This window comes from Heptranchias perlo, chromosome 35 (genome assembly GCF_035084215.1).
Source record: "Heptranchias perlo isolate sHepPer1 chromosome 35, sHepPer1.hap1, whole genome shotgun sequence".
Lineage (NCBI taxonomy): Eukaryota > Metazoa > Chordata > Chondrichthyes > Hexanchiformes > Hexanchidae > Heptranchias > Heptranchias perlo.
The window spans coordinates 21,495,718-21,516,914 of NC_090359.1; the positions used below are offsets into that span (position 1 = coordinate 21,495,718).

At 54.1% G+C, this 21,197-nt stretch overlaps 1 protein-coding gene across 1 annotated transcript in view; it reads left to right on the forward strand.

Annotated features, from left to right (window-relative positions):
* The window catches only part of LOC137302304 (zonadhesin-like), a 108,040-nt gene that overhangs the window by 86,402 nt on the left and 441 nt on the right, over positions 1–21,197 (forward strand). Inside the window, 13 exon segments of the mRNA XM_067971944.1 lie at positions 618–782; positions 2,498–2,625; positions 5,589–5,857; positions 6,474–6,682; positions 7,769–7,910; positions 9,164–9,408; positions 11,199–11,328; positions 13,332–13,521; positions 14,712–14,870; positions 16,185–16,315; positions 18,131–18,330; positions 20,168–20,246; positions 20,249–20,305. Coding sequence (XP_067828045.1) covers positions 618–782; positions 2,498–2,625; positions 5,589–5,857; positions 6,474–6,682; positions 7,769–7,910; positions 9,164–9,408; positions 11,199–11,328; positions 13,332–13,521; positions 14,712–14,870; positions 16,185–16,315; positions 18,131–18,330; positions 20,168–20,246; positions 20,249–20,305 — 2,104 coding nt within the window.

Genomic DNA, 21,197 nt, shown 5'->3' on the forward strand with positions numbered 1-21,197 from the left:
CCCCTCCCCTCCTCCCTCTCCTCGCCGTGCTCTCCTGGCCGGCCTCCCATCTCCCACCCTCCGCAAAATTGACCTCGTCCAAAACTCTGCCGCCCCCGTATCCTAACTCGCACCGAGTCCCGTTCACCCATCACCCCCTGTGCTCGCTGACCTACATTGGCTCCCGGTCCGGGAACGCCCCGATTTTAAAATTCTCATCCTTGTTTTCAGATCCCTCCATGGCCTCGCCCCCTCCCCTATCTCTATAACCTTCTCCACCCCCCTACAACCCTCCGAGATCTCTGCGCTCCTCCAATTCTGGCCTCTTGCGCATCCCTGATTTTCATCGTTCCACCATTGGCGGCCGTGCCTTCAGCCACCTAGGCCCTAAGCTCTGGAATTCCCTCCCTAAACCTCTCCGCCTCTCTCACCTCCTTTAAGACGCTCCTTAAAACCTACCTCTTTGACCGAGCTTTTGGTCGCCTGTCCTAATATCTCCTTTTGTGGCTCGGTGTCAAATTTTGTTTGATAATCGCTCCTGTGAAGCGCCTTGGGACGTTTTACTACGTTAAAGGCGCTATATAAATGCAAGTTGTTGTTGTTGATGATTTCAGACCTTTCCTGTTTGTACCTCGCAGGTGGACGGGGTGAGAGTTCGACCCCCTGCACTTGGTCAGATCAAAGGCGTCTCCATTACAAGCAGCGGCATTTACTCGGTGGTGGAGACCGACTTTGGCCTGGTGGTGAAGTTCGATGGGAATCACCATTTGGAGATCAAGCTTTCCAACACCTACTTTGGAAAGGTGAGAGCGCGAGTAATGAGACATCAACAATGGGCCATGGAAAAGCACGGCTTAGTAACCTCCACCCATCTGTGGGACCTCTGTCTTATGGACCACCCATCTGTGGGACCTCTGTCTAATGGACCACCCATCTGTGGGACCTCTGTCTTATGGACCACCCATCTGTGGGACCTCTGTCTAATGGACCACCCATCTGTGGGACCTCTGTCTTATGGACCACCCATCTGTGGGACCTCTGTCTAATGGACCACCCATCTGTGGGGCCTCTGTCTAATGGACCACCCATCTGTGGGACCTCTGTCTTATGGACCACCCATCTGTGGGGCCTCTGTCTAATGGACCACCCATCTGTGGGACCTCTGTCTAATGGACCACCCATCTGTGGGACCTCTGACTAATGGACCACCCATCTGTGGGACCTCTGTCTTATGGACCACCCATCTGTGGGACCTCTGTCTAATGGACCACCCATCTGTGGGACCTCTGTCTTATGGACCACCCATCTGTGGGACCTCTGTCTAATGGACCACCCATCTGTGGGACCTCTGTCCAATGGACCACCCATCTGTGGGACCTCTGTCTTATGGACCACTCATCTGTGGGACCTCTGATTAATGGACCACCCATCTGTGGGACCTCTGTCTTATGGTCCACCCATCTGTGGGACCTCTGTCTTATGGACCACTCATCTGTGGGACCTCTGTCTTATGGACCACCCATCTGTGGGACCTCTGTCTTATGGTGCACCCATCTGTGGGACCTCTGTCTTATGGACCACTCATCTGTGGGACCTCTGTCTTATGGACCACTCATCTGTGGGACCTCTGTCTTATGGACCACCCATCTGTAAAACCTCTGTCTTATGGACCACCCATCTGTAAATCCTCTGTCTTATGGACCACCCATCTGTAAAACCTCTGTCTTATGGACCACCCATCTGTAAATCCTCTGTCTTATGGACCACCCATCTGTAAAACATCTGTCTTATGGACCTCCCATCTGTAGGAGTCCTGTCTGTAGATTCCCTGTGTTCAAGGACCTCTGTGTTTAGGACTTCTGTCTGCAGAACCCACTGTGTGTAGGGACCTCCTTGTGTCAGATTCCTCTCTCTAGGACCCCTCTGTGTAGACACCTCCACGGATGTATAAGATCCCATGGCCACTATTTTGAAGGAGAGCAGAGGGAGTTCTCCCCGGTGTCCTGGGCCAATATTTCTCCCTTAATCAAGATCACTAAAAACAGATGATCTGGGTCATTATCACGTTGCTGATTGTGGGATCTTGCTGTGCGCACATTCGCTGCCGCGTTTCCTACAGTACAACAGTGACCACACATTGAAGGTACTTCATTGGCCGTGAAGCGTTTTGGGACGTCCTGAGGTGGTGAAAGGCGCTATATAAATGCAACTTCCTCCCTTCCTTTCTCACCCCTCCATTTACTCATGGGATCGGGGCAAAGAATATGCCGTTGCGGACAATTGGTTCATGTCTCCTGTCAATCACGATGCCCCAGCAACAGATTGGCTCCGAGAAAAAAAGTGGGGGGGGGGGCGGGCCGCCAGGCAAGACGGACGGGGAGCTTCAGTGACCGAGATTGGGGAACGGAGCCGCGTGCCAGCGTTGTACCAGCGTGCGCGCTGGGCGAGGGGGGGCGGGGTTTGTGTGCCCGACCCTTGTGCCAATCACCAAGACGTCTTTCCCCGCTTCCTTTCCCAGGTGTGCGGGATGTGCGGCAACTACAACTTCAACGGGTCGGACGAGCTGCTGATGCCCGACGGCGAGATGGCCAACAATGTGACCCATTTCGGAAATAGCTGGAAGGCGGCGGGAGACGACGACCCCGGGTAGGTACCTGAACCCGTGCCAGCCTCGCGCCACGCCGCTTGTCATGAACAGGTGCAGGAAATAATCAATAAGGCGAATGGAATGCTGGCCTTTATATCTAGAGGACCAGAGTACAAGGGGGCAGAAGTTATGCTGCAGCGATACAAAACCCTGGTTAGACCGCACCTGGAGTACTGAGAGCAGTTCTGGGCACCGCACCTTCGGAAGGACATATTGGCCTTGGAGGGAGTGCAGCGTAGGTTTACTAGAATGATACCCGGGCTTCGAGGGTTAAGTTACGAGGAGAGATTACACAAATTGGGGTTGTATTCTCTAGAGTTTCGAATGTTAAGGGGTGATCTGATCGAAGTTTATAAGATATTAAGGGGAACAGATAGGGTGGATAGAGAGAAACTATTTCCGCTGGTTGGGGATTCTAGGAGTAGGGGGCACAGTCTAAAAATTAGAGCCAGACCTTTCAGGAGCGAGATTAGAAAACATTTCTACACACAAAGGGTGGTAGAAGTTTGGAACTCTCTTCCGCAAACGGCAATTGATACTAGCTCAATTGCTAAATTTAAATCTGAGATTGATAGCTTTTTGGCAACCAAAGGTATTAAGGGATATGGGCCAAAGGCAGGTATGTGGAGTTAGATCACAGATCAGCCATGATCTCATCAAATGGCGGAGCAGGCACGAGGGGCTGAATGGCCTACTCCTGTTCCTATGTTCCTCTAGGGCCATAAGAGATAGTCGCCCTTGGGGAATTAAGAGTCAGCCGCGTAACGCGGGACTGGAGTCAGGTGTTGTCCCAGACCAGGTCGGGGTGGCAGGATCCCATCCCTGAAGGAGGTAGACTCACCCAGCGCCGAAGGAGGCCATTCGGCCCCTCGTGCCTGTGCTGGCTCCTTGAAAGAGCTATCCAATTAGTCCCACTCGCCCCTGATCTTTTCCCCACCGCCCTGCAAATTTTTTCCTTTTCAAGTATTTATCCAATTCCCCTTTTGAAAGTTACTATTGAATCTGCTTCCACCGCCCTTTCAGGCAGCGCATTCCAGATCGTAACAACTCGCTGCGTAAAAATTATTTCTCCCCATCTGGTTCTTTTGCCAATTATCTTAAATCTGTGTCCTCTGGTTACCGAGCCTCACTGCCACTGGATACGGGTTCTCCCTATTGATGCTATCGTAAACCCTCATAGTTTTGAGCACCTCTATTAAATCTCCCCTTTACCTTCTCTGCAGAGAACGATCCCAGATCCAGTTGGGTTTTTATGATAACCAGGGAGCTTTCATACCCATATTGATCTGGTACCAACCCACAGTGAATTGTATAGCTTAACTAGCTACGATGGGATTTGAACTCACAACTCTCATGGTTTTACCAGTCCAGTCCCATAACCACTAGGCTACTGTACCCGCTCCTTATGACGGTCCAATGCGAGCCTCAGCGTGCCTCTGGCTGAGGGGGCTGTCCACGTCCCTTCACGCACCACGGATGAGGATACGAGTCTTCTTCCAGGTTGCCGCTGAGATCACATCACCGATTGATGGGGTCGTAGCTACGGCGCGACCTCGCCGATCCTCAGTTCTTTGCCACGTGATTGGTTGAAAAGCACCCCGCCTTTGGAATTGTTTTTCTTTACAAAGTATTGACACCACTGTGTTAGCCAATGAGTTGGAAACGGGGCGGGACTAACAACAGTCTTTTTAGAGCAGACGGAGTCTATTTTAAAGCAGACAGAGTCTATTTTACAGCAAACAGAGTCTATTTTAGAGCAGACAGAGTCTATTTTACAGCAAACAGAGACTATTTTAGAGTAGAAACTCTATTTTAGAGCAGACAGAGTCTATTTTAGAGCAGACAGAGTCTATTTTAGAGCAGATAGTCTATTTTACAGCAATCAGTATCTATTTTATAGCAAACAGAGTCTATTTTAGAGCAAATAGTATATTTTAGAGCAAACAGTGTCTATTTTAGAGTAGAAACTCTATTTTAGAGCAGATAGAGTCTATTTTAGAGTAGATAGTCCACTTTAGAGCAAACAGTGTCTATTTTAGATTAGAAACTTTATTTTAGAGCAGAGTCTATTTTAGAGCAGATAGTCTATTTTACAGCAAACAGAGTCTACTTTACAACAGAGTCTATTTTACAGCAAACAGAGTCTATTTAAACAGAGCCTCTACAAACTACAGCAAACAGAACTCATGTCCGAAACTACAGCAACTTCTCCTGATAAAAGCAGGAGTATTTCTCCAGCAAAATGCAGTGAGTGGAGAATAGTTACATAACACAAATTATGTGGTAAAATCAATCCCAGTCACTTACAGGCCTGATTGGCGGGGGAAATTACCCAATCATCTCCACTCTGTCCGGGGCTTGTGGTGTCACGAAAAGCAGCCATTGTTTTTTATCCAGTCAGGTGGCAATTATTTCTCACTTGCTTCTGCCTCCAAAATGGCCGCTGGGATGAAACGGCGAGTTAAAAACGAGGAGAGTAGAGTGGTGTTTGTTTCAGGGGCCTGGTGGTTGGAGCTGAAAGTAGATAGAATCAGTCAGCCCAGGGAGATGGCAGTCTCTCTGAACCTGTAGCGTCCGCTATCTTCAGCCCAGGCTGCCCAAGCGTTAAGATCTCTGCGTTCCTCCATCTCCGGTCTCTTGTGTATCCTTCACTTCCTTCGTCCCACCATTGGCGGCCGTGCCTTCAGCCGCCTAGGCCCTAAGTTCTGGAATTACCTCCCTAAACCCCTCCGCCTCTCTCTCCTCCTTTCAAACCCTCCTTAAAACCTACCTCTTTGATCAAGCTTTGGGCCACCTGTCCTAATATCTCCTGATGCGGCTCGGTGCCAAATTTTGTTTCGTTACGTTCCCGTGACAGCGCCTTGGGGGCGTTTGACGACATTAAAGGCACAGGTTGTCGTTGCTGGTACGATGTAACCTAGACGTACCCCAGTCTGACATACGGTGCTGTCCTTGCCCGCAGTTGCCAGGCTGACAACAGAGACAACCTGAACGCCAGCTGCCTGGTGGGAGAGATGGCGAAGATGGTCGCTCTTTGCGGGGAGCTGCTGACGGACAGGTTCCGCGGCTGCCACGGCCTCGTCGCCCTGCGCCCGTTCCTCCTCAACTGCGTCTACGACATGTGCGAGTACGACGGGATGGTCTCCACGCTCTGCGACAACGTCCACTCCTACGTCGAAGCCTGCAAGAGCGAGGGCGTCGACATCAAGTGGAGGAACAGCACCTTCTGTCGTGAGTAGCTCGCCGGATCGCCAAGGGCGAGGGAGGCCGTTCAGCCCATCTTAATCCATCCATCCATCCCTGAACAACACTTACTCTGTCTGCCCCTCTCAGGTGGACGTAAAAGATCCCACGGCCACTATTTCGAAGAAGAGTTTGGGAGTTCTCCCCGGTGTCCTGGGGCCGATATTTATCCCTCAACCAACATCAGTAAAACAGATTATCTGGTCGTTATCACATTGCTGTTTGTGGGATCTTGCTGTGCGCAAATTGGTTGCCGTGTTTCCTACATTACAACAGTGGCTAAACTTCGAAAGTACTTCATTGGCTGTAAAGTGCTTTCGGACGCCCTGCTGGGAAAGAGTGCACTTGCGGCTGTGGCTTGGGCGAGGAGAGGATGCCTCGCGTGGTCGAATAGCCGGCCGCCATTCCACCGTCTAGCCCCACCCGTGGGAGCAAAACGAGCCAGAGCCGGTGGAATCGTACCCTAGATGCGTTTCGGGGGGAGGGGGGTGAAGCAGGAAAGCAGAGTCTGGCCTGCGTGGGGCCCAGGGTTGCATCTTGTCCCCCCCCTTCCTGGCTTCTTTGCCCTGCGATGGTCTCGCTAACCTGCGCCTCTTTCTTTCAGCTCTGGCCTGCCCGCCCAACAGCCACTACGTGGAGTGCGCCACGCCCTGCCCCGCCACCTGCACTGACGTCTACGCCCCGGCCAAGTGCGAGAGTCCCGCGGTCTGCGTGGAGGGCTGCGAGTGCGATCGAGGTTTCGTGCAGAGCGATGACGCCTGCGTGCAGCTGACCGACTGCGGCTGCCTCGACGCCAACAACGACTATCACAACGTGAGCAGGACGGTGGGGTGGGGGAGTGGATCGGGAGCAGGGGCGGGGAGAGACAGGATCGGGCGCGGGGGGGGGAGACGGGATCTAGGCGGGGGGAGACGGAATCGGGCACAGGGGGGGAGACGGAATCGGGCACAGGGGGGAGACGGGATCTGGGCGGGGGGGAGACGGGATCTGGGCGGGGGGAGACGGGATCGGGCGTGGGGGGGGAGACGGGATCTGGGCGGGGGGAGACGGGATCGGGCGTGGGGGGGCAATGGCATCGGGCGGGAAATGTCAAAATGATGAGGGGTTTTGATGGAGTAAATAAGGAGGAACTGTTCCCAGAGGCAGGAGGGTCGGTAACCAGAGGACACGGATTTACGATAATTGGCAAAAGAACCAGAGGGGGAGATGAGATTATTTTACGCAGCGCGTTGTTACGATCTGGAATGCGCTGCCTGAAAGGGCGGTGGAAGCAGATTCAATCGTAACTTTCAGAAGGGAATTGGATAAATACTCGAAAAGGGAAAAATTTGCAGGGCTAGGGGAAAGAACAGGGGGAGTGGGTCTAATTGGATAGCTCGTTCAAAGAGCCGGCAGGGGCTCGATGGGCCGAACGGCCTCCTGCGGTGCTGTCAGATTCCAGAAGTCCACGCTCTCTCTCTCTCTCTCTCTCTCTCTCCCATTCCCCGGTTTCTTCCACGCTATGTCTTGAGCAAGTCTTGGCCAGCGTGGTCAGCCTGCTCCACCGCGAAAGGCCACAAGGGGCGCATGAGAGCGAGCGTGACCTCCCTCCCTTGGCGGGAAGCTCCCCGCCTCACTGCTCGATGGCCGGAGCTCCCCCCGCCCCCCCGCCCCCCCCCCCCCACCGGGCTTTGGCGATTACCTGCTAAATCGCTGGGTGCAGGTTGCTGGCTTCCAGCGATGCGGCGGGGGTGGCGTTGCAGTAACACAGGGAGCCTGCAGGAGGCGCTGTTTTCCACGGTCACGGTCACGGAAACTCATTCCGATTTTAACCCCAATTTTAACCCCAATAACCCGCCGCCTTGTGTTGACGCTCAGTGGAATGGCGCGCGACCTTTAACCTCCCCGTCTGTTCATCAGGTCGGGGACACCTGGCTGACCGAAGGCTGCGAGGACGAGTGCACGTGCGTGGAGAGCGGATTTTACCGGTGTCAAGAGTTCAGGTGTCGGCAGGAGACGGTTTGCGCCATCAACAACGGGATTCGCCACTGCAAGCCCGAGAGTAAGTGGGCCCCGTAATCCTCTCGCTTGTCACCTGCTTCCTTTTGGCGAAGTTGCGTACATTTTCCTGGTGCGAATCTGGTGCTCCAATAGGTGACGGTCATACCTCGCCGCGTTCGGTACCCGAGCCTGCGTTTGCCGCCATTGACCGCCAAATTTTTGGGTGGGGTGGGTAGTGGGCCGGAAATCCTGACCCGCTCCCTCTCGGCACGGCAGTGCGGATTACCGGCGGCCGGGCGCGGCAGCGATAGTCACGCCCACCTTCGTCGGCATGTGTATCCGGGGGGCAGGGCATGCTCGGCACGGCATTCCCCGCCGTTCCGCCGCGCAGGACCCCCAACGTAAACGACCCCCACGTAAAAATGCGGGTCCGTAGGGTTGCTAGGCAGCGGTACATGTACAGGGAGGTCGCGACCTCGTGCCAGTAGTTCTGACTGATTTATTTATTTTTTGTCTTCAACACCAGTGCTGGCACCAAGGGGCTTTCCAATGGGGAGTCCCCCACTGTCTGAACTGCTTGGAATAAGGGGGAGGACTCGCGGAGGGAAAGGCAGCTACACGAGAGCTCGCCAGTACCTGCCCGCAATAAAATGGCAGACAGTAGGACGCCTGATGGTGACATGGCGGACAGAAGGACGCCACATGATAAAATGACAGACAGGAGGACAGCGTACGATAAAATGGCGGACAGTATGATAAATGTCGAATAGTAAGATGCCGTATGATAAAATGGTGGACAGTGGGACGCCATACAACAAAATAGCGGACAGAAGGATGCCATACAATAAAATGACGACAGAAGGATGCCATACAGTAAAATGACAGACAGTATGATAAATGGCGGACAGTAGGACGCCGTACAATAAAATGGCGACAGAAGGACGCCATACGATAAAATGGCGGTCAGTAGGACATTGTATGATAAAATGGTGACAGAAAGACGCCATACGATAAAATGGCGACTGAAGGATGCCATACAATAAAATGGCGGACAGTAGGACGCCGTACAATAAAATGGCGACAGAAGGCTGCCATACGATAAAATGGCGGTCAGTAGGACGCCGTATGATAAAATGGCGACAGAAGGACGCCATACGATAAAATGGCGACAGAAGGATGCCACACGACGAAATGGCGGACAGTGGGACGCCATATGACCTTTACACCGATGTGTTCAGGTGCCCCGTCTGTTTGCCTGCCCGTCCTTTCTGTGCTAAGGTTTCTCGACCGTTTCCCCCCCCCTCCCCCCCTCAGAGTTCGACTCCTGCCAGATCGCCGGCGACCCGCACTACCGGACCTTCGACCGCTACAGGCATCACTTCCAAGGCAGGTACACGTACACGCTGAGCAAGACCGTCACCCCCGGCAGCCTGCAGCCCTTCAACATCGAGGGCAAGAACAAGCGGAGACACTTCTACAGTCGGGTCTCCTTCCTGAACACGGTTTACATCGACGTCTACGGCCATTCCGTCGTCCTGATGCCGCGCCGTAATCTCGTGGTGAGTGCCACTGGCTGGCGCCTTGCCCGCTAAGGGCTCAGTGGTCCCGCGCTTGGCCGGGGCGCTCGGGCAGGAGGAGCCCCGGTAACGATAATGGTAGAATGTTGTGTCTCCCCACCGCCCCCCCCAAATTCGGAGTGTGCAGTGATGTGTGGAAATCCCTCGATTCAATATGAGTCTTAATTCATGTCTTAAGTAGGCCGGTAATGTTGTGTTGGCATTGCGATGGGCACTGCCCTTGGCAGAATGCAAGTGGAGAGGCTATCACATGGAGAGGAGATCTCATTGAAACATATAAAATTCTGACAGGGCTCGACAGGTTGGATGCAGGGAGGATGTTTCCTCTGGCTGGGGGGTCCAGAACGAGGGGGTTCACAGTCTCAGGGTACGGGGTAGGACATTTAGGACTGAGATGAGGAGAAATTTCTTCCCTCAGAGGGTGGTGAACCTGTGGAATTCTCTACCACAGAAGGCAGTGGAGGCCAAGTCACTGAATATATTTAAGAAGGAGCTGGATAGACTTCTCGACACAAAAGGCATCAAGGGGTATGGGGAGAGAGCGGGAATATGGTATTGAGATAGAGGATCAGCCATGATCATATTGAATGGCGGAGCAGGCTCGAAGGGCCGAATGGCCTACTTCTGCTCCTATTTTCCATGTTTCCATGAGTGCAAACTCGGTCACAAGTGCAGGTCTTGCATGTAAAGCATGCAGGTCTAACATTGGTGTCCGCATAGTATGCATCCAATCTGAAGCTGTGCAGCCTTCAATTATCTGTCTACGATATATTAACATTTCCTGGCTACAAAACCTTACTTCCTGTTGTCACGTTTTTTGTCACGCTTTTCCGTCAAATTTTCCCATGATAAATTCCCATGTCAACATTTATAATGCAAACTGCCTATGTAAACATGTCACGCTACAATTACACCCTCCAGCCAATGGTGGCGCCTCAGCTTCATGTTCCCCCCCACAGCTCCTCAGAGAAATTCCCACACTCCAACCAAGGCCTCTGCTCCCCAAAGCACAGTCCGTTTTGCATTTAACTACAAAATCAAAGAGCGGGCTGAAAATAAGGACAGAGTAGACGCCGCCAAAATGGGGACTGAGTTATGTCTGGGCGCCCGGCTCCAATTATCCCCCTGCCCTTTGACTCCGCTTCACTTGAACACTACACTTGGGCCTTGGCTCCCCATAGGAACAGGAGGAGGCCATTCAGCCCCTCGAATCTGTTCCGCCATTCAGTTGGATCATGGCTGATCTGTATCTTAACTCCATCTGGTTCCATAACCCTTAATACCTTTACCGAACAAAAAAAAAACTATCAGTCTCAGTTCTAAAATCTTCAATTGACCCCCAGTCTCAACAGTCTTTTTTGGGGGAGAGAGTTCCAGATTTCCACTCCCCCTTTGTGTGAAGAAGTGCTTCCTGACATCACCCCTAGCTCTAATTTTAAGGTTATGCCCCCCCCCCCAACTTTGTTCTGGGACTCCCCCCACCAGAGGAATTAGTTTCTCTGTATCTCCTTTAATCATCTTAAGCACCTCAATTAAACCACCCCACAATGTGTCCCTGGCTCGAGGGGCTGAATGGCCTCCTCCTGTTCCTGTTTTCCATCTGCGGGAGCCGGATGGGCACTTTTGAGGGGCATCAGAGCGATGCCCTATCCTGCCCCCCACCGTGTCAGTGCCAGAGGGTGACGATCGGGTGCGGGGGGGGTGTGGGTGGTTTTCGGAGGAGCCTCTCATCAGGCGATAGGGTCTAATGTGAACGTGTTCCTCGATCCCAGGTGGATGGGATCAAGATCCTCCCACCTTACGAGCCCAGAGAGGGTCTCCGGATTTACCAGAAGTCCAGAGCGCTTCACCTGGAGACGGACTTCGGACTGGCGGTGAACTTTGATGGTCACAACAGCGCAGGTAATGGCAAGATAAACCTCACCGTGCTCAGGGCTCAGGGTAATGTAGAGGGAGCTCTGTACTCTCAGGGTAATGTAGAGGGAGCTCTCTCTGTACTGTCAGGGTGATGGAGAGGGAGCTCTGTACTCTCAGGGTGGTGTAGAGGGAGCTCTGTACTCTCAGGGTGATGGAGAGGGAGCTCTGTACTCTCAGGGTAATGTAGAGGGAGCTCTGTACTCTCAGGGTAATGTAGAGGGAGCTCTGTACTCTCAGGGTAATGTAGAGGGAGCTCTGTACTCTCAGGGTAATGTAGAGGGAGCTCTGTACTGTCAGGGTAATGTAGAGGGAGCTCTGTACTGTCAGGGTAATGTAGAGGGAGCTCTGTACTCTCAGGGTGATGTAGAGGGAGCTCTGTACTCTCAGGGTGATGTAGAGGGAGCTCTGTACTCTCAGGGTGATGTAGAGGGAGCTCTGTACTCTCAGGGTGATGTAGAGGGAGCTCTGTACTCTCAGGGTAATGTAGAGGGAGCTCTGTACTCTCAGGGTGATGTAGAGGGAGCTCTGTACTCTCAGGGTGATGTAGAGGGAGCTCTGTACTCTCAGGGTAATGTAGAGGGAGCTCTGTACTGTCAGGGTGATGTAGAGGGAGCTCTGTACTCTCAGGGTGATGTAGAGGGAGCTCTGTACTGTCAGGGTAATGTAGAGGGAGCTCTGTACTCTCAGGGTAATGTAGAGGGAGCTCTGTACTCTCAGGGTGATGTAGAGGGAGCTCTGTACTGTCAGGGTAATGGAGAGGGAGCTCTGTACTGTCAGGGTAATGTAGAGGGAGCTCTGTACTGTCAGGGTGATGTAGAGGGAGCTCTGTACTGTCAGGGTAATGTAGAGGGAGCTCTGTACTCTCAGGGTAATGTAGAGGGAGCTCTGTACTCTCAGGGTAATGTAGAGGGAGCTCTGTACTGTCAGGGTAATGTAGAGAGAGCTCTGTACTCTCAGGGTAATGTAGAGGGAGCTCTGTACTGTCAGGGTAATGTAGAGAGAGCTCTGTACTCTCAGGGTAATGTAGAGGGAGCTCTGTACTGTCAGGGTGATGTAGAGAGAGCTCTGTACTCTCAGGGTAATGTAGAGGGAGCTCTGTACTGTCAGGGTAATGTAGAGAGAGCTCTGTACTCTCAGGGTAATGTAGAGGGAGCTCTGCACTCTCAGGGTAATGTAGAGGGAGCTCTGTACTCTCAGGGTAATGTAGAGGGAGCTCTGTACTCTCAGGGTGATGCAGAGGGAGCTCTGTACTGTCAGGGTAATGTAGAGGGAGCTCTGTACTGTCAGGGTCATGTAGAGGGAGCTCTGTACTCTCAGGGTAATGTAGAGGGAGCTCTGTACTGTCAGGGTGATGTAGAGGGAGCTCTGTACTGTCAGGGTAATGTAGAGGGAGCTCTGTACTCTCAGGGTAATGTAGAGGGAGCTCTGTACTGTCAGGGTAATGTAGAGGGAGCTCTGTACTCTCAGGGTAATGTAGAGGGAGCTCTGTACTGTCAGGGTAATGTAGAGGGAGCTCTGTACTCTCAGGGTAATGTCGAGGGAGCTCTGTACTCTCAGGGTAATGTAGAGGGAGCTCTGTACTGTCAGGGTAATGTAGAGGGAGCTCTGTACTGTCAGGGTAATGTAGAGGGAGCTCTGTACTCTCAGGGTAATGTCGAGGGAGCTCTGTACTCTCAGGGTAATGTCGAGGGAGCTCTGTACTGTCAGGGTAATGTAGAGGGAGCTCTGTACTCTCAGGGTAATGTAGAGGGAGCTCTGTACTCTCAGGGTAATGTAGGTCAGCGAGCACAGGAGTGTGAAGGGTGAACGGGACTCGGTGCGAGTTAGGATGCGGGGCAGCAGAGTTTTGGATGAGCTGGAGGTTTCGGAGGGTGGGAGACGGGGGGCCGGCCAGGAGAGCGTTGGAATAGTCGAGTCTGGAGGCAGGGATGAGGGTTTCAGCAGATTAACCGGTTATTTCAATGTCTGCTTCGCCCCTCCCCTCACAGTCATCACCCTCCCGAGCACCTACCAGAACCACGTTCGAGGCCTCTGCGGGAACTACGACAGGCGGAGGAACAACGAGTTCATGAAGCCTGACGGTTCGGTGGTGAGAAGCGTCAAGGTCTTCGGGAAGAGCTGGCGCGTGCAGCGGAGAAACGGGCGGGTCGGCGAGCCGGAGACGCCAAGGCTGCACAAGTGAGTCGGGCGCATCCAGATGGCGCTGGGTAACGGGCCAAACGCTGACCATCTCCAACCAGAGAGAGAGTCCACCCACCTCCCCTTTGACCTTACCATCGCCCACCATCTGGGGGTCACCATTGACCAGAAACTCAACTGGACCAGCGTTATAAATGCCGAGGCTACAAGAGCAGGTCAGAGGCTGGGTATTCTGCAGCGAGTGACTCACCTCCTGACTCCCCAAAGCCTTTCCACCATCTACAAGGCACAAGTCAGGAGTGTGATGTAATACTCTCCACTTGCCTGGATGAGTGCAGCTCCAACAACACTCAAGAAGCTCGACACCATCCAGGACAAAGCAGCCTGCTTAATTGGCACCCCATCCACCACCCTAAACATTCACTCCCTTCGCCACCGGCGCACAGTGACTGCAGTGTGTACCATCCACAGGATGCACTGCAGCACCTCGCCAAGGCTTCTTCGACAGCACCTCCCAAACCCGCGACCTCTACCACCTAGAAGGACAAGGGCAGCAGGCACATGGGAACAACACCACCTGCACGTTCCCCTCCAAGTCACACACCATCCCGACTTGGAAATATATCGGCCGTTCCTTCATCGTCGCTGGGTCAAAATCCTGGAACTCCCTTCCTAACAGCACTGTGGGAGAACCGTCACCACACGGACTGCAGCGGTTCAAGAAGGCGGCTCACCACCACCTTCTCAAGGGGCAATTAGGGATGGGCAATAAATGCCGACCTCGCCAGCGACACACACATCCCGAGAATTAATTAAAATAAAGAAAGGTCTGAGCCCAGCCGGCCGATCTCAGCCAGGGCACGTCTTGGCCGATTACCATTGGCCTCAGTGCCCCTAGACTGGGCGTGGGTTGGGGGGTTGGCGGGGAGGAGAAATCAGGCCAGAGACCCCGCTCCGGATCGCTGCCCAGTGACCCCAGTTTGAAAGTGTGCCCGGGCTTAGGACAAGGGCAGAATCCGAGGCGGCTGCGCTGCCCCCCATAGTCGAATAACCCGTAAAGAATGGGGGGGGGGGGGTTGGGTGCGAGGTCCTAAAGGGCGTCTATGGAGACCAGTTAAAACCCCCCCCCACCCCACCCCACCCCACCCCAGCGAGAGTCAGCGACTTGGGGGAGAGAAAAGCGGGAATCGTCATTCCTCGCTGACCAAATGTCTTTACTTCCTTATCAGGCGTGAATTGAGCGACCAGGACTCGGGCTTCACCACAGGGGACTGCACAGCCCAGCAACTCTCCATCATGAACAGCTCCGATTACTGCGGAGCCCTCTCCAGCCCGGGGGGGCCGTTCAAGGAGTGCCATTCCACCATGGACCCCATCACCTTCCAGGAGTAAGTCTCTGCAGGCCTCACTTATTTCCCCTCCGCGTCTCCCTTTTAACCAGGAGCCACTCAGTTGTTGGGGGGGGCGGGGGGGGTGTGGAAGAGGCTGTTTGACTGGGTAACGCAGAGTCCGTTCGCTGTCCAATCGGCCTGGGGGAGGCGGGGCTCCGCCAGGACGGACATGTCGGGCGACCAATGGCGGGAGTGTGTGGGGCGGTGGGCGGCGGGAGGTCATGTCATGAAATCTCCAGGAATACGTCCAGTCGGGGTTGGCAACTGCTGGTCGGCCAACGATGAGAAGGCGAAGCTAACTGAGGGGGCGGGGGGGCATGGAGGGTCGTAGTCCAGGGGGCATGGAGGGTCGTAGTCCAGGGGGCATGGAGGGTCGTAGTCCAGGGGGCATGGAGGGTCGTAGTCCAGGGGGGCATGGAGGTTCGGAGTCCAGGGGGCATGGAGGGTCGGAGTCCAGGGGGCATGGAGGGTCGTAGTCCAGGACGCACCAAGGTCGGAAAAACGCTGGTGAGGTAAATCGAGGAGTATTGTGAGGCGACGCCAAATTTAGGCTTTAAGGTCCTGTCGGTTGTCGGGGTCGGGGGGGGAAGAGGTCTGAGGTCCTGGGAAAGAACTTGCCTTTATATCGTGCCTTTCGCGACCTCAGGACGTCCCAAAGCGTTTTACAGCCAATGAAGTACTTTGGAAGTGTAGGCACTGTTGAAATGTAAGGAAACATGGCAGCCAATTTGCGCACAGCAAGATCCCACAAACAGCAGCGATCAGATAATGTTTTTTTTTTAGTGATAAATATCGGCCAGGACACCGGGGAGAACTCTTCCTTCGAAATGGGATCTTTCGTGTCCACCCGAGAGGGGCAGGCGGGGTTTAACGTCTCATCCGGAAAGACGGCACCTCCGACAGTGCGGCACTCCCCCAGTACTGGTACTGTCGGCCTGGATTACGTGCGCAAGTCTCCGGAGTGGGACTTGAACCCATGACCTTCTGGCTTAAGCTACCCACCGAGCCACCCAGTAGGAGACGGGGCAATGAGTCTTTAATCTCAGCACGGCGAGGTTGCGGGGAGGAGCGGGATTTGGCGCAGTTTATATCCAGCCTGCATCGAAGAAACATCATCGAGAGGCCCCTTCCTCTCCCCGCCTCCCCCCTCCCCACCCAGAGGGCAGTGTGGCGGTCAGGGTGTGACGTTCGCTGCTTGGCTGAAAGAGGCCTGATTCGGTGGCGCAGGCCTCAGTACAAGGCCGGGCACTGTAGGCGAGAGTTGATGGGAGGCCTGACTGTGCGTGTGTTTTCTTTTGTTCTGCCCTGCAGCAACTGCGTGTTCGACACGTGCGCGATCTACAACAACACACAGCTGCTCTGCGAGAGTTTCGAGGCGTACTCTCGGGGCTGCCAGGAGAGGGGAGTGCGTCTGGGCGGCTGGAGACAGCGGACAGGGTGCGGTAAGTAAAGCCACGGGATCTGAGCCCTGAACTTTCACCTCGGGGGCCTTTCACCTCACCTCCCCCGAGACTGAACTGGTGAGGGACCAGGCCCCCGGGGGAGCGAGGGTTCGAAGCTGTCCTTTTTTACCACAGGCCCTGGAGGCCCGAGTTTCACTCCCTCCGCAAAGAGACGGAATGCTTGGGCGTGCTTTTCTTTCCGTGGGAACAAGAGGTAGGCCATTCAGCCCCTCGGGCCTGCTCTGCTATTCAACTAGATCATGGCTGATCTGCACCTCTTAGTTCCATATCCCTCGATACCCTTACCCAACAAAAATCTATCCGTCTCAGTCTTGAAAGCTCCAATTGATCCCCAGCATCCACAGCCTTTTGGGGGGAGAGAGTTCTAGATTTCCACTCCCCTTTGTGCGAAGGAAGCACTTCCTGATCTCCCTCCAGAATGGAATTTCAAGATGGTGTCCCCTCGTTCTTGATCCAGCGTGTTCCCATGACGACCAGCCCGCCTTCAACGTCCGCCGTGGTCGAGCAGGACCTCGGTGACGTCAGTATCCTGACTCGAGTTAGCTGAGTTTACTGAGGGCAGTGGTAGAGGCAAATTGGCCTCAGTGCCGTGAGGTTGGGGGGGCGGGGGGTTGAAATCACCCAGGGCTCGTGCTGGAACGTGCACGCATGGGCCTTTTGGGTGAGGACACGTTTGGGTTCCATTAGTCAGGAGCCAACTCTTCAACTGTTTATCATTGTGTTAAGGTGTGATGCTTAAAACTGTGCAAAAGTGTCTTATCTTCCACATTGACAATACTAACATTCCAGTGAGAATAGGGCGTATGTGGTGAAAACATCGCCATCTACTGGTGTAGAAGCGTATGACACATAAAGGTCACATGACAACAATCTCAGAATTGATAGGTTCAGAGCAAGTCACCTGACATTGTCCATCACGGTGTCACTTTCAGTCGTTCTCTGTTATTACATGCTGAGAGCTTGCCTGGATTGTTTAGTAGTTCGCAGACCCCGACGGTGATCCTACTGGTAAGTATATAGACGTATGACTTGTTTGTACTTTCTGTCGCTATTAATGAAACCGACAAGTTGATTTATCTTTGGCCTCCGAACCTATGTCATTTGGATTAATCTACTCGCTTGATCTAACAGGCATAAAGACTTGCATTTATATAGCGCCTTTCACAACCACAGGACGTCCCAAAGCGTTTTACAACCCATGAAGTACTTTTGAAGTGTAGTCACTATTGTAATGTAGGGTAATGTGGCAGCCAATTTGCGCACAGCAAGATCCCACAAACAGCAATGAGACAAATGACCAGATAATCTGTTTTTCAGTGATGTTGGTTGAGGGGTAAATATTGGCCCCAGGACACCGGGGAGAACTCCCCCTGCTCTTCTTCGAAATAGCGGCCGTGGGATCTTTTACGTCCGCCTGAGAGGGGCAGACGGGGGCTTGGATTTAACGTCACATCCGAGAGACGGCACCTCCGACAGTGCAGCGCTCCCTCAGTACTGGCACTGGGAGTGCCGGCCTGGATTATGTGGGATCTTGCTGTGCGCAAATCGTCTGCATCCCTGCATTACAACAGTGGCTACACTCCGCTGGCTGTGAAGGCATTGGGACGCCCTGAGGCCTTGAAAGGCGCTATATAAATGCAGGCTCTTTCTTTCTTAAAGATTTTAACCCGACTGGTAATGAGATTGAGGTGCCCTCCAGTAAAAGATCCCGACCGTCAGAATTTAATGATGTTAAGGCTCGTTACAGATCAGACCTGCCCTTTGACTCTCTGCCTCTCTCTCTCTCTCTCGCAGGTATGCAGTGCCTCCCAAACAGCGTCTACCAGCCCTGCATGTCCGCCTGTCCTGCCACCTGTGCTGACCTCTCCGCCCCCTCTGAATGCGCCTCCCCCTGCCTGGAAGGGTGCGAGTGTGACCGGGGCTTTGTGCTGAGCGGCTCCGCCTGTGTGCCATTCAACCAGTGTGGCTGCACCTTCCACAGCAAGTATTACCAGGTCAGTCTCCCCGCCCCCCCCCCCCCGCTCCCCCCGCGTCGATCCCCTCCCGTTAGCCGGTGGATGGACACCAGCTCCCGATTACAGGACCCCCCCCCCCATGTTAGTTTCAGGGTCTTCCACCCGCCCCCCCCCCCCGTGTGTTGGTTTCAAGGTCTCCCCTCTCCCTGGCATTAGTTTCAAGGTCTCCCCTCTCCCAGTGTTGGTTTCAGGGTCTCCCTCTCCCTGGTGTTGGTTTCAAGGTCTCCCCTCTCCCTGGTGTTGGTTTCAAGGTCTCCCCTCTCCCAGTGTTGGTTTCAGGGTCTCCCCTCTCCCTGGTGTTGGTTTCGGGTCTCCCTCTCCATGGTGTTGGTTTCAGGGTCTCCCCTCTCCCTGGTGTTGGTTTCAAGGTCTCCCCTCTCCCTGGTGTTGGTTTTCAGGGTCTCCCCTCTCCCAGTGTTGGTTTCAAGGTCTCCCCTCTCCCAGTGTTGGTTTCAGGGTCTCCCCTCTCCCTGTGTTGGTTTCAGGGTCTCCCCTCTCCATGGTGTTGGTTCAGGGTCTCCCCTCTCCCTGGTGTTGGTTTCAAGGTCTCCCCTCTCCCTGGTGTTGGTTCAAGGTCTCCCCTCTCCCTGGTGTTGGTTTCAGGATCTCCCCTCTCCCTGGTGTTGGTTTCGGGGTCTCCCCTCTCCAGTGTTGGTTTCAAGGTCTCCCTCTCCCAGTGTTGGTTTCAGGGTCTCCCCTCTCCCTGGTGTTGGTTTCGGGGTCTCCCCTCTCCATGGTGTTGGTTTCAGGGTCTCCCCTCTCCCTGGTGTTGGTTTCAAGGTCTCCCCTCTCCCTGGTGTTGGTTTCAAGGTCTCCCCTCTCCCTGGTGTTGGTTTCAGGGTCTCCCCTCTCCCAGTGTTGGTTTCAAGGTCTCCCCTCTCCCAGTGTTGGTTTCAGGGTCTCCCCTCTCCCTGGTGTTGGTTTCAGGGTCTCCCCTCTCCCTGGTGTTGGTTTCAGGGTCTCCCCTCTCCATGGTGTTGGTTTCAGGGTCTCCCCTCTCCCTGGTGTTGGTTTCAAGGTCTCCCCTCTCCCTGGTGTTGGTTCAGGGTCTCCCCTCTCCCTGTGTTGGTTTCAAGGTCTCCCCTCTCCCAGTGTTGGTTTCAGGGTCTCCCCTCTCCCTGGTGTTGGTTTCGGGGTCTCCCTCTCCATGGTGTTGGTTTCAGGGTCTCCCCTCTCCCTGGTGTTGGTTTCAAGGTCTCCCCTCTCCCTGGTGTTGGTTTCAAGGTCTCCCCTCTCCCTGGTGTTGGTTTCAGGGTCTCCCCTCTCCCAGTGTTGGTTTCAAGGTCCTCCCCTCTCCCAGTGTTGGTTTCAGGGTCTCCCCTCTCCCTGGTGTTGGTTTCAGGGTCTCCCCTCTCCATGTGTTGCGTTTCAGGGTCTCCCCTCTCCCTGGTGTTGGTTCAAGGTCTCCCTCTCCCTGGTGTTGGTTTCAAGGTCTCCCCTCTCCCTGGTGTTGGTTTCAGGGTCTCCCCTCTCCCTGGTGTTGGTTTCAAGGTCTCCCCTCTCCCTGGTGTTGGTTTCAGGGTCTCCCCTCTCCCTGGTGTTGGTTTCAAGGTCTCCCCTTCCCTGGTGTTGGTTTCAAGGTCTCCCCTCTCCCTGGTGTTGGTTTCAGGGTCTCCCCTCTCCCAGTGTTGGTTTCAGGGTCTCCCCTCTCCCTGGTGTTGGTTTCAGGGTCTCCCCTCTCCCTGGTGTTGGTTTCAGGTCTCCCCTCTCCCTGGTGTTGGTTTCGGGTCACCCTCTCCCCAGCCCTCCCCGGTTTAGTGCCCGTTTACCCCTGTTGCCGGGTGCCATTAACCGATGCCCTTTACGTTTCCCACAGGTTCATGAACGGTTCTTTCTGGGTGAGTGCCAGCAGGACTGCGTGTGCAGCAACACGCAGTCTGTCCAGTGTCAGCCCGTCTGTGCAAGGCCGGACAGGTCTGTGCCATCTACAACTTCACCCTCGGCTGTTTCACAGGTACTGGGGAGGGGTGGGGGGCAGTCATGGATAGTTGTGGGGGGGAACGTGAAGAGACATCTCGTCCATTACTGGCCTGGGCTACTCCCAGGTTAGGGGAAAGAGTCAGGCGGCAGAGAAAGAGGGAGCGAGAATGTCATGGAAAAAGTAACAGAAATGGAGAGAGATGGAGGGACAGACTGGAGTTTTAATCCATCTCACACTGCAGGAAATATCTGACAAGGAACCCCCATCAGCAATTGGTGCCTAGGGTGGGGGACTATCTCACTCAGGGAGGGGACAGAATGGGGGGAGAAACGAGAATAGATATTGCATTGATGTAGTGGGGGCGCTCTTCTGAGGTTAGACTTAAGGCATGTTGTTGGGACGGTGTAGAGGAGCTTTACTCTGTATCTAACCGTGCTGTACCTGCCCTGGGAGTGTTTGATGGACATGTAGAGGGAGCTTTACTCTGTATCTAACCCTGTACCTGCTCTGGGAGTGTTTGATGGGACAGTGTAGAGGGAGCTTTACTCTGTATCTAACCCTGTACCTGCCCTGGGAGTGTTTGATGGGACAGTGTAGAGGGAGCTTTACTCTGGTATCTAACCGTGCTGTACCTGCTCCCTGGGAGTGTTTGATGGGACAGTGTAGAGGGAGCTTTACTCTGTATCTAACCCATGCTGTACCTGCCCTGGAGTGTTTGATGGGACAGTGTAGAGGGAGCTTTACTCTGTATCTAACCCGTGCTGTACCTGCCCTGGGAGTGTTTGATGGGACAGTGTAGAGGGAGCTTTACTCTGTATCTAACCCATGCTGTACCTGCCTGGGAGTGTTTGATGGGACAGTGTAGAGGGAGCTTTACTCTGCATCTAACCCTGTACCTGACCCTGGGAGTGTCTGATGGGACAGA